The sequence below is a fragment of the Lactuca serriola genome, chromosome 8 (assembly GCF_051521515.1).
Source record: "Lactuca serriola cultivar US96UC23 chromosome 8, Lser_US96UC23_V15, whole genome shotgun sequence".
Lineage (NCBI taxonomy): Eukaryota > Viridiplantae > Streptophyta > Magnoliopsida > Asterales > Asteraceae > Lactuca > Lactuca serriola.
In genome coordinates, this window is record NC_136415.1 from 92,649,425 (window position 1) to 92,660,725 (window position 11,301).

The 11,301-nt window shown below is 37.0% G+C and overlaps 1 protein-coding gene across 1 annotated transcript; it reads left to right on the forward strand.

Annotated features, from left to right (window-relative positions):
• Nucleotides 1-4,329: 4,329 nt before the first annotated feature.
• On the forward strand, nucleotides 4,330-7,535 carry LOC145068416 (protein PHOX1-like). The gene is made up of 2 exons (XM_079015378.1): nucleotides 4,330-7,025; nucleotides 7,127-7,535. The coding sequence occupies exons 1-2, from the start codon at nucleotides 5,138-5,140 to the stop codon at nucleotides 7,273-7,275; spliced, it is 2,037 nt and encodes a 678-aa protein (XP_078871504.1). The 5' UTR covers nucleotides 4,330-5,137; the 3' UTR covers nucleotides 7,276-7,535.
• Nucleotides 7,536-11,301: the final 3,766 nt, after the last annotated feature.

Genomic DNA, 11,301 nt, shown 5'->3' on the forward strand with positions numbered 1-11,301 from the left:
AGAAAAGAACTTCCAGCGAGGCTTCTCGGAAAGGGGTCGGAGGTTTGGTCCTCCTGAGGCTGGGTCCGAAGCGAGGCGAGGCAACAAGGAAGCGAAGGGCTCGGTCCGAAGTCATTAGAAGCGAACTGGACCGAAGTGAACAGTACCTTCGGGTTCGGTTCCAGGAGCCTTCGCGTTCGGGTGTGCAAGCGAGGTTCGGGCCCGAGAGGACCCTTCGGGTTCGGGTCAGCAGCCTTCGGCTCAGAAGGGTTTGGTCCCTAAGAGGACTTTCGGCCCTAAGAGGGGTTTCGGGTCCTTAAGCCCTTTTTGTCCGTTTTTGCCCCGTTTTAAGCCGTTTTTGACCCGTTTAAGGGTCGGAATGACCCGAATGACTTCAAAAAGTTACGGAAACTTTTGAGAGAGATTTGGGAGAGATTTCACATTCTTGGAGAGATTTCTCATTCTTGGAGAGATTTGACATTCTTGGAGAGATTTCTCATACAAAGAGATATTTGGGAGAGATTTCACATTCTTGGAGAGATTTGGGAGAGATTTGACATTCTTGGAGAGATTTCACATACAAAGAGATATTTGGGAGAGATTTCACATTCTTGGAGAGATTCAGGAGAGATTTCTAAATAGAGAGAGATAGAGTGAAAACGATTGAGAGAGGTTTCATTTGTGACCTTTTTGAGTGCCCGGCTTCGCAAATGCAAGGTCCGTAAACCCTGTTAAGCCTTGTTTAAGGATCTTACACACTACCGATGAGTATGCAACATTGTTTTATCGGTTTGGCTCATCACTTACCACAGTTTTAGGTTAAGGAGATCTAGATGTACGTACTTTTCGATTTATGATCTCTCATTAGAATAACGAGTTGTTTAGTAAATACATAACATAAGCCCTAGTACACAAGGGTTAATTGGGTTGACCGGTTTGACTTGTTGACTTTATTTGACTTTGAATTGACCAGAATTTTACGAATGTCACATAGTAGAACCATACCGGAATCGGTTGGAGCCGGTTAGTGATATATGGTACATCTTTCAGTTCACCATTTACTCCTTAATTAGTCTTTGGTTATTTTAGTTCTAGTCAGTTCGGTCCAATTCCGAAATTGGTTACATCCTTACTAAAAAATCTGGAACACTCGAGTTCTAGCCTTCGATTATTTATGAGCAGGTCAGAAACGAGAGAGAGAGGAAGGAGGCATTTGAAGGAATTCAACAAAGGATAGATATTTGATCAGGTTTCTCTATGATCTCTTTATACAATTGTGAATCAATCATTGGTGATAAGTTATTTATTTTTATCAGGTTATGGGTTTGATTGTTTGACAAGAAAGAAGGAAGAAGGAAGAACAAGAGGGAACAGCTGGTGTTTGGGTGGTCCGAGGCTAGCAGTGAAGAAAGGAGTGCACGTTAGTTCAATTCAGAAAGGGTAAAAGGAACACCATTTTAGTTGTACAAAATTAGATATTTTGGGGTTGCTTTTGACAAAAAATCGATGGGTGTTTGTAGAGTTGATTGGGTTTGTTGTTTTCACAGGAATGGGAGAAGGAAGAACACGATTGGGAAACTGGCCTTTTTTTTGGTTTGCTAGGTACATAAGGGCAAGAACAAGATTGTTCTTGTATTTCTTGACTGTAATCCATGTGACAACATCTATTGTGAAAAGGAAACACTTTTTCCTTTGGGTTTAAGTGTAGTAATGTCCTGAAAACCATAATGAAATGGAATCACAGAATGGTATTGGTGAGATTTCAATTCTATTGGAATGGAATCACGAATTCCAATTCTGTTGGAATGGAATCACGAATTTCAATTCTGTTGGAATCACAGAAGTTGATGTTTGAAGAACGGACCACAAAATTGAAACGGGCCACATTATTCTTTTAAAATGCATTAGTCATTGTTAGATTTTGATGTTTTCTTTCACGTTTTGAAAGTTTTTTTAGTTTTATTCTTTAACAATAAATGTAATTCTTAACAATTGTTACCTGTATTCTATAAGAAATAATGTATTTTTTGTTTTTATTCTTCAATTTATTCTTCAAGAATTTGTTAATCTACAAGAAGTTTTTAAATCTATGATCAAGAAATAGATTCAAGAATATTTTTATTATTTATTGTTCATGAATATTTTTATTTTTGAATATACTCACAAACATATTCTGTCAGAATGTCCGAATTAAAAGAATTATAATTCGTAAAATCGGATTTTTTAAATTAATAGAATCTATTATCCCTTAAAAAAATGCAATTTTCCTTTATTAAATCTATATTAATTGACTAAATTACCCTTGTAATTAATTAAGATGATATTTTTCAATTATATTTAATTCAATAATATATATATCAATCACTTTTTTAAAATAAGTAAATTTTATTGGCCCATATTTATGCATACAATAACACAATAATTACTTTGAATAGAATAACCTAAGCCTATTTATATATATATATATATATATATATATATATATATATATATATATATATAAATTTTTTCCTATTATCCCACTATAAATACCACAACACCAAACATTTTTTTAACCCATACCTTCTTACTCTTTCCAAAAAATATTAATCAAAATGTCATCATCTTCATCATCCGATTCGACGACTCTAGAGGAGACTAAGTTTATCGGTTTCGTCATGGCGAAAGGTTGCATACTTTCAAAACCGACAAGGTGAAACATCACGTGCACGATCTAAACCAAAAAAATCGTCGTTGTGTAGAAATCGTGAAGCCGAACACGATCATCTTATAGAAGACTACTTTGCAGATGACGCCATCTACGCTGTAAAGTTTCGACGTCGGTTTCGGATGAGGAACGAACTATTCTTACGTATTGTTGGCGATTTGGAAGGCCGCTTTCCATATTTCCAATGGAAAATGGATGCGAGATGAATAAAAGGTTTCTCTCCAATTCAAAAATGCACGGTTGCAATGGAATATGGCATGGGCGTAGACAGATGGGACGAGTATTTTCGGATATCAGAGCGTACCGTGCGGGAGTGTGTGTACAAGTTCTGCAAAGCGATCTGTTTGGTTTATGGGCAACGATATTTGTGCAAACCAACTATGAACGATATCCACCAATTGTACACGGTGCATGAAGGCAAGCATGGATTCCCTGGAATGCTAAGTAGTATTGATTTCATGCATTGGAGTTGGTCATTATGTCCCAACGCATGGCGTGGTCAGTACATGAGAGGCGACCACAAAGAACCGACGATCGTTCTAGAGGTTATCGCATCACATGATCTTTGGATATGACATGCATTCTTTGGTCCAGCTGGTGCAAACAATGACATCAATGTGCTAGACCGGTCGCCGGTATTCAATGATATCTACCTTGGAAAGTCACACGATGTACCTTTTTAAGCAAATGAGGTAGCTTATAAGCGTGGATATTATCTTACTGACGATATATATCCTCCCTTGTCTATTTTTGTGAAATCGTTTACATGTCCTAAAGACCTAAAAAGGAAAAAGTTTAAAGAGGCGCAAGAGTCAGCTAGGAAGGATGTGGAGCGAACATTTGGTGTACTTAAGAGACGTCGGCAAGTACTAGTAGCCGGGGCAAGGTCATATGAAGTGAAAAGGTTACAACATGTAATGTATGCACGTATCATATAGCATAATATGATACTTGAAGACGAAGGAAGAGCGATATGTCGGTACAACGAAAATGAAGTTTTGCCAAATGTCGAAGGAGTAGTCGTTGGTACACAAGAGTATAGGGTAAATAGAAGAGAAGTACACAATCGCGACATTCATCACGCCCTTCGTGCTGATTTGGTGGAGCACATTTATAGGGCTCATATTCAGCCGGCTGATAGAGTATTGTCACGATGATTTGTTTGACGAATCAGACGAGGATTCTGATATGTTCGTCGCGAGCGAAGATTCTGATGACGAGAGTGACGTTCAGGAGAATGATGAAGACGATGATTTCGAGTGACGTATTTTGATTTTTTTTTTTAAATTATGATATTAATTATGTTTTCTATATTGTGGTTTGTTTGATTTTTTATTTGTGTTTTTTTTTATTTTCTATTAAATATTATGTTTAATGTAAGTTTTATTTTAATTAATGAAATGTTTTTTATTTTTAATTAAATTTTATGTTTATTATTAATTTAAAAATTATAAATCATAAAAAAGAATTAACTTTATTTTAAAAAATAAAAGAAAAACAAAGGTGAGAGAAATGAAAGTGAAAGAACAAAAAGTAAAATTTCGCTTACAAAATAAACATGTCATTACTATTTACTTGATCACATAAATCCTTTATAAAAAACCAATACGGAAATCCCCCCCCCCCCCCCCCCCCCCAATCGGAGATACCCACGGTGCTTTTTCAATTTACTTTTGCAGGCCATGGGTTTATGATTCTGAAAAGGGAAAAGAAAAAGGAAAAGAAAAAGAAAAAGAAGAAGATTACAGTATTAAATTAGATTACCTAACAAATTAATAATAGTAGTAAATGGATCCATAAACGTTAGAAGCTCAATCTTTTCTAATTGTTTTTGCCGGGGAGTCTCTGCAAATTCTGAGGTTCTTGCAACCGAAGATCATGTTTTTATCCCAACCCAGATAAGTTTTCTTAATTTCGCAGCAGTTTTTTTCGAATTTCTCACTATTTGTTCAAGAATTTTGATTCACAAGAGAGAATTTTGCGTCTACTTGCTTAAAAGATCAGCATCTCTCTTTTTCTGAATCGGGATTCGTTTGTGTTCATCCCCAATTCACTGCATCAAATCCTGATTCAGAGAGAAAAACAAAACTTGGGTCTTTAGTTTCAGTTTCCGTATATTCGTTGCTTTGATTCCATTGCCATTCTTGGTTTTGAGCTATGAGATTCGTAACTTACACATACTGAAGGTGTCCTAGGTGAAATTCGTTTGTGGGTTCGATGAGATATAATCTGAGAAAGCTAATTGACTGATCTTGGTTAGGAGTTGGAGTCTGTGAGTTCTCATATTAGTTACCTCTAATTTCAAGAACTCGGTTCGTAGTTCTTGAAATTTGATCTTTAGGGTTAGACTTGTTATTCTTGATCCAATTCGAAAATTTCAATGTTTTAAGTCTCGAAATCATTTTTCCAAAAGAGATTCAAATAGAAGAAATTCAATTTCTCTGTTCCACAATGGGAAAATCAAGAAAAAACAAGAAAGTAGGATCAAACAATGTTAATCCGGATCAAAGCAAACTTGACGATGGTAATACCACAAAGATCTACGATAAAGACACTACCATTTTCATTTCGATGGCACATGAACTTAAAGATGAAGGAAACAAATCGTTTCAAAATAAAGATTATGAAGGAGCGATATTAAAGTACCAAAAAGCCCTCAAATTACTTCCAGGAAACCATTTAGATGTTTCTTATCTTCATAGTAACATTGCCGCATGCTATATGCAAATGGGTATCGCTGATTTTCCTAGAGCCATTCATGAATGCAATTTGGCACTTGAAATCACACCAAAATACACTAAAGCACTCTTGAAACGTGCTAGATGTTACGAGGCTTTAAATCGACTCGATTTGGCTTTAAGAGATGTAAATATGGTGTTAGATTTAGAGCCCAATAATCTCATGGCAATGGAGATCGTAGATAGGGTAAAATCCCGTATGGAAGATAAGTCGAATCTTGAAAAAAAAGATCACAAAAGTGAACTAGATATCGATTCTATTCGAATCTTGGAGCCATTGAAGGAAAAAGTACATAAAAAGAAGAAGAAAAGCACAAAACTTGATCGGATTGATGAAAAGAAAGACGAGTTAAAAGATTTTGAAAGAGATGATAAAAAGATGGAAGACAAGATAGTTGTGGAGGAGAAGATAAACACAAGTAGCAAAGAAGAACCGAAAAGGGTTGTGAAATTAGTCTATGGGGAAGATATTAGGTGGGCGAAAATTCCGTTTAATTGTGATATTATAAAACTAAGAGAGATTGTAGATGAAAGGTTTCCCATTTCAAAGGCAGTTCTTATGAAATACAAAGATGAAGAAGGTGATATGGTGACAATTACCACAAACGAAGAACTCCGGTGGGCAGAATCGTCAAATTCAGATCAAAGGAATGCAATTAGACTCTACATATTTGAAGTCAACCCTGGTCAAGATCCATTCTTTGACCATGTCAGAAGATTAGAACAAAAACAAAAGCTTTTAAATTCATCTGCTTGTATCGATGATTGGATTCTTGAATTTGCTCATCTTTTCAAGAATTACACCGGGTTCAACACGGATTCATATTTGGATCTTCATGAGCTTGGAATCAAGCTCTACTCAGAAGCTATGGAAGACACTGTCACAAGTGAAAAAGCTCAAGAATATTTTCAAATGGCAGCTGATAAGTTTCAAGAAATGGTAGCTTTGGCTTTTTTTAATTGGGGAAATGTTCATATGTCAAGAGCACGAAAAAGGGTATACTTTAAGGAAGATGATGATTCACTTTCAGAGATCGAAGATTCGTATGATTGGGCACAAATGGAGTACTTGAAAGCTGGTGAGAGATACAAAGAAGCTATCAAAATTAAACCTGATTTCTACGAGGGTTTTCTTGCTTTAAGTCAACAACAATTTGAACTTGCAAAACTTTCATGGTGTTATGTTGTTGGCAAGAATGTGAATCTTGAATCATGGGATTCAACAGAAACAGTGAATCTTTATAATGAGGCTGAAGAGAATATGGAAAAGGGTATGAAAATATGGGAGGAAATGGAAAGGGAGCGTGTTAATGGAGGTTTGAGGCCAAAGTTAGAGTTTCAGAAAACCGATTTGGGGAAATTTGTTGAAGATGTTAAAGAAGATGAAGTGGCTGAAAGGGCTGCAAATATGAGGTCACAGATGAACATATTATGGGGGAGGATGCTTTATGAAAGATCAATTATGGAATATAAGATTGGGAATCCTGTTTGGCATGAATCTTTGGAGATGGGTGTTGAGAAATTTGAAGTAGCAGGAGCTTCGCGTAATGATATTGGTGTTATGATAAAGAATCATTGTTCTAATGTTACCACACAAGAAGGTTTGTTCTTGATTTTCTTTTTCAACTTTTTTTTTTTTGGTTTTTGATATTCATAATTTGAAGAAATCTTGGTTTTTAATTTCGTTTTTTATGGTTTTTAGGTGTGGGATTTGATATTGATGAGATTGTGGAGGCATGGAATGATATGTATGAAGCGAAAATGTGGCAAACGGGCGTTGCTTCTTTCAGATTAGAGCCGTTGCTTAGAAGAAGAGTTTCTAAGATTTTCCATGCCTTGGAACATGCTTGAAATCTATGGTTTAATATAATGCTTTTATAACCTTACACACATTTTTTATCCTCTTATACTGCTTTTATAAGCTTACACATACATTTTTTTTCTCTCCCTTTTTTTTGAGTGTAACAAAGTGTGACTTCTTGTTTATCTTCATGTGGAGTCTTGTTTTTTTTGGGTTGTGATAGATTCATTTGGACATAAATTGACATGAGTATATGTTCCTTCATTCTTTATCAATACACATATTATATAGAAAGAATCATTTTTTTGGATGTTTGGAATCATTAATTGCCTTTTTCTTTCTTTTCCTTGATATATTTTGGACACAAAGCTACTATGTGTCAATGATATTGAGTAGTAACCACGCTTCATATGTGTTCCACTTATGTAATTCAAACATTTTTAAGGGTTTAGTGACTCAAGTTTTGATTTTGGTACATTTTTATGAAATTTGAAAACAAAACCCATCCACTTGAACTATATATGGGGGTTGCCTTGACAAAATTTCATCGGTATGTTGACCATTGTGATGAGGATGGAGTTCAATAAATTTGTAGAATTTAGTGAAAATTTACTATGTTGGAAAGCACAAGGCTCTACTATTGTGTTCCTAGGTAGAGTTTATATAAGGGCTTTTGACATAAAAATTGTGTTCCTAGGTAGAGTTTATATAAGGGCTTTTGACATAAAAGTCCTTAAGTTTCTTAGATTTTGTTGGTTTTGTCAATGTGACGATTTTTTATTCATTAATGTCCAAAATTTGCCAAGTTTTTTTTTTGTTTTTGCCCTTGCTACATATAATAGTAGGTGTTTAGGGACAAAAATAACAAAATTTAACAAACTTAAGGACTTTCATGTCAAATTTGGAAAACATAATTAAAATAAAAAATATAAGATTTGTAAACTTAAGGATTTTTTTGCAAATTTGAAAAATATACTTAGGGTAAAAACATAAAATATTTGTAGAAAGGACAAAAATGAAAAAAAAATGGTAAATTTTGGACATTAACGAACAAAAAATCGTCATAGGAACAAAACCAACAAAACCTAACAAATTTAAGGACTTTTATGTCAAAAGCCCTTTATATAATGGATTAAGCCTTGTGAAATGTGATTTGGATGTTTATGTGTTTTGGACCTATAGGGTGCAAATTCCGGATGAATTGCTTTGTATTTTGACCATTGTGATTATGATTTTAATGATTTTATAAGGGATTACCCATAAGTAATCTATAGAAACTATATTTTGTATTTTTTTTTCATTATAGATCTATTAAAAAAATACTCAACTTTTATCTATTTTTTTTGCTATTTTATTCTTGGAACCGGTTACCAGATTTCATAGAGACGCTATATTTTACTTTTTTCTCATTTTAGACCTAAAATTTTTTTTTAAAGTAAACTTAACTTTAACTTATTTCTTGTTATTTCCTTAATGGAGTCAATTACCAATAGGTAACCTTATATTGTAACGACCTAATTTTTACGTCCAAAAATTTCATTTTTGATTAAGTGATTTGCAAAACATTCGTAACAAAATATCATCCGATCATATCATTTAATAAAAACATGTCTTGTATCTGAATACCGAATCGTAAAAACATAATAATGTCAGAGTACAAATCTCAGAATAACTCATAATGCGGAAAACAAAGAGTGTGTGTATGATGTGCCGCTACCGCGCTAGCTCCTTCCCCTTCGCTGAAGAGGTACCTGAAACCAAAACTGTAAACTATAAGCACGAAGCTTAGTGAGTTCCCCTATCGTACCACATACTATACAAACACATAGCATACATACTGTCGGGCAATTCTGGGGTGCCCGACCTACCCGGTACGACCATTCTGGGGTGCCGATCTACCCGTGTCAGGCCATTCTGGGGTGTTGACCTACCCATGTCGAGCTATTCTGGGGTGCTGACCTAATCGTCGGTCCTAACAACCGACCCTTGGGGACTAATCCACCCCTACTGCTGCTATCACGTATATCATAACACAAAAATACTATCAGACATATCTGGGGTGTCCGAACTACCCTTCGGTCCTAACAACCGAACTTGGGGACTATTCTCCTCCTACTACCACTATCACATATAACATATCATGCCAGCATATAAACATATCATCACATACTGTCAAACATATCTGGGGTGTCTGACCTACCATTCGTTCCTAACAACCGAACTCTACTACTATCGCATGTAACATATCATGCCAACATATAACATATCAGGTAGTAGCAACCTAGATGATATCACAAACACAATCATCTAATCATACAACTCCTATTGTTGGGCCGAAATTGTGGCCGTAGACCCACCACTACTAGAGGGTAACTCACCTCGTAGTAGTTGCTGATCTGTGCGGGAATCCTCTGACTGCTGCTACTGCTGCTCCGGAAATCCTCCGACTATAATTCACACAAAACACTTAGCCATACACTGCTAATTGTTCTTAGGGTAAAATGACCATTTTACCCCTGACCAAAATCAAAGTCAAAGTCAACTTCTAGTTGACCTGACTCGTCAAGTTGGCTCGCCAACTCGCCGAGTCCCTATCCTTCCATTTTTCCTTATACCCTCTCTACTCGTCGAGTTAGGCGATGACTCGACGAGTTTTCCTTCTTAATGAACATCGACTGAATCCTCATCCGACTCGCCTAGTTGTATGAACACTCGTCGAGTTCACCTTCAACTGATACACAGGTCATGTCCTTGACTCGCTGAGTTGTATGAACAACTCGTCGAGTTCATCTTCATCCTTAAGAAGATTGCCTTGGACTCGCCGAGTCTGCTCATGCACTCGCTGAGTCCCATGAACTTCTAGAACAAAGGCTTACAGAACGTTGGGTCACTCCCTGGGACCCCCTAAAACCTTTCCACACTCAACTGGGTCTTTATGACCCTCAACTGATGGGACAGAAACCTTGGACTCGCCGAGTCCAAGAATGGACTCGTCGAGTTGGTCACATCCTCTCACTAAATCTTCGATTTCTGATGTACAACCCTTCATCAAAAGATAGATCTATGCTTCTACAATCGATCTAGCACATAAAGTTACAACCTTTACGTGCTTGCATGGGACTTTGAGCTCAAAAGGTCCTAAAACAATCTCTTACAATGCATGGGGCCTTCTTTGAGTGCAAGAGCCACTCCTTTCTGCCTTGTAACCCCTCTAAGGGCCTAGATCTGAAACATCAACCCCTAATCATGCTTGCCATCATGGTTGGTGACCAAAATGGCTTAGAAAAGCCCTAAAACTCCACAAAATGGGATCTATCAAAAGAACAAACAAGGTATAGACTTTATACCTTCTGAAGACTGCAAATGATGCTCAAAATCGGATCCTTTTAGCCTCCTCTTGATCCTTTAAGCTTTTCCTTCCTTCCTTGGGTCACAAAAGTACCAAAATCACTCCAATGCCTTAGATTTCTTCAATAACGGCTAGGATTTGCTATGGGAGTCTTCTAGGAGCAAATGGGACGAAGGAGGCCGAGTTAAGGTGTTTAAATAGGGTGCAAACCCTCGGGTTAGGGTTTTTGTCCAGATAGGGCCTACTCGCCGAGTCCGGGACTCGACTCGTCGAGTCCACTACTTAAAACCCGCGTCTCATCCCGCTTCTACTCGGCGAGTTGGTCCTTCAACTCGCTGAGTCCAAGGCCAAAATGCAAAAATATTAATAAAAGAATACGTACCAAGAACCAGGTGCTACAAATCTCCCCCACTTATTTTAGACTTTGTCCTCGAAGTCTGCTGCTCGATCCTGAAACAGCTCGGGGTAATGCTCCATCATCTCGTCCGCCGGCTCCCAAGTCCACTCCGACCCCTTCCGGTGCTGCTATTGCACTTTCACGAGTTCCACTCTTTTGTTTCAAATCCTTCGACTTCCAGTCGAGGATTGCTACCTGTTGCTCAATGTAGTTCAGACTGTCATCAATCTGAATGTCCTCCAAGGGTACCACTGCTTAGGCTTCCATCAGGCACTTTTGCAGCTGGGAAACATGGAAAGTGATGTGTATCTGACTGAGTTCGGCCGACAA

Coding starts and splice junctions, on each gene's coding strand:
- LOC145068416 (XM_079015378.1), top strand. CDS start 5,138: ATGGGAAAATCAAGAAAAAACAAGAAAGTAGGATCAAACAATGTTAAT. Junction 7,026..7,126: donor TAATGTTACCACACAAGAAG/GTTTGTTCTTGA, acceptor TATGGTTTTTAG/GTGTGGGATTTGATATTGAT.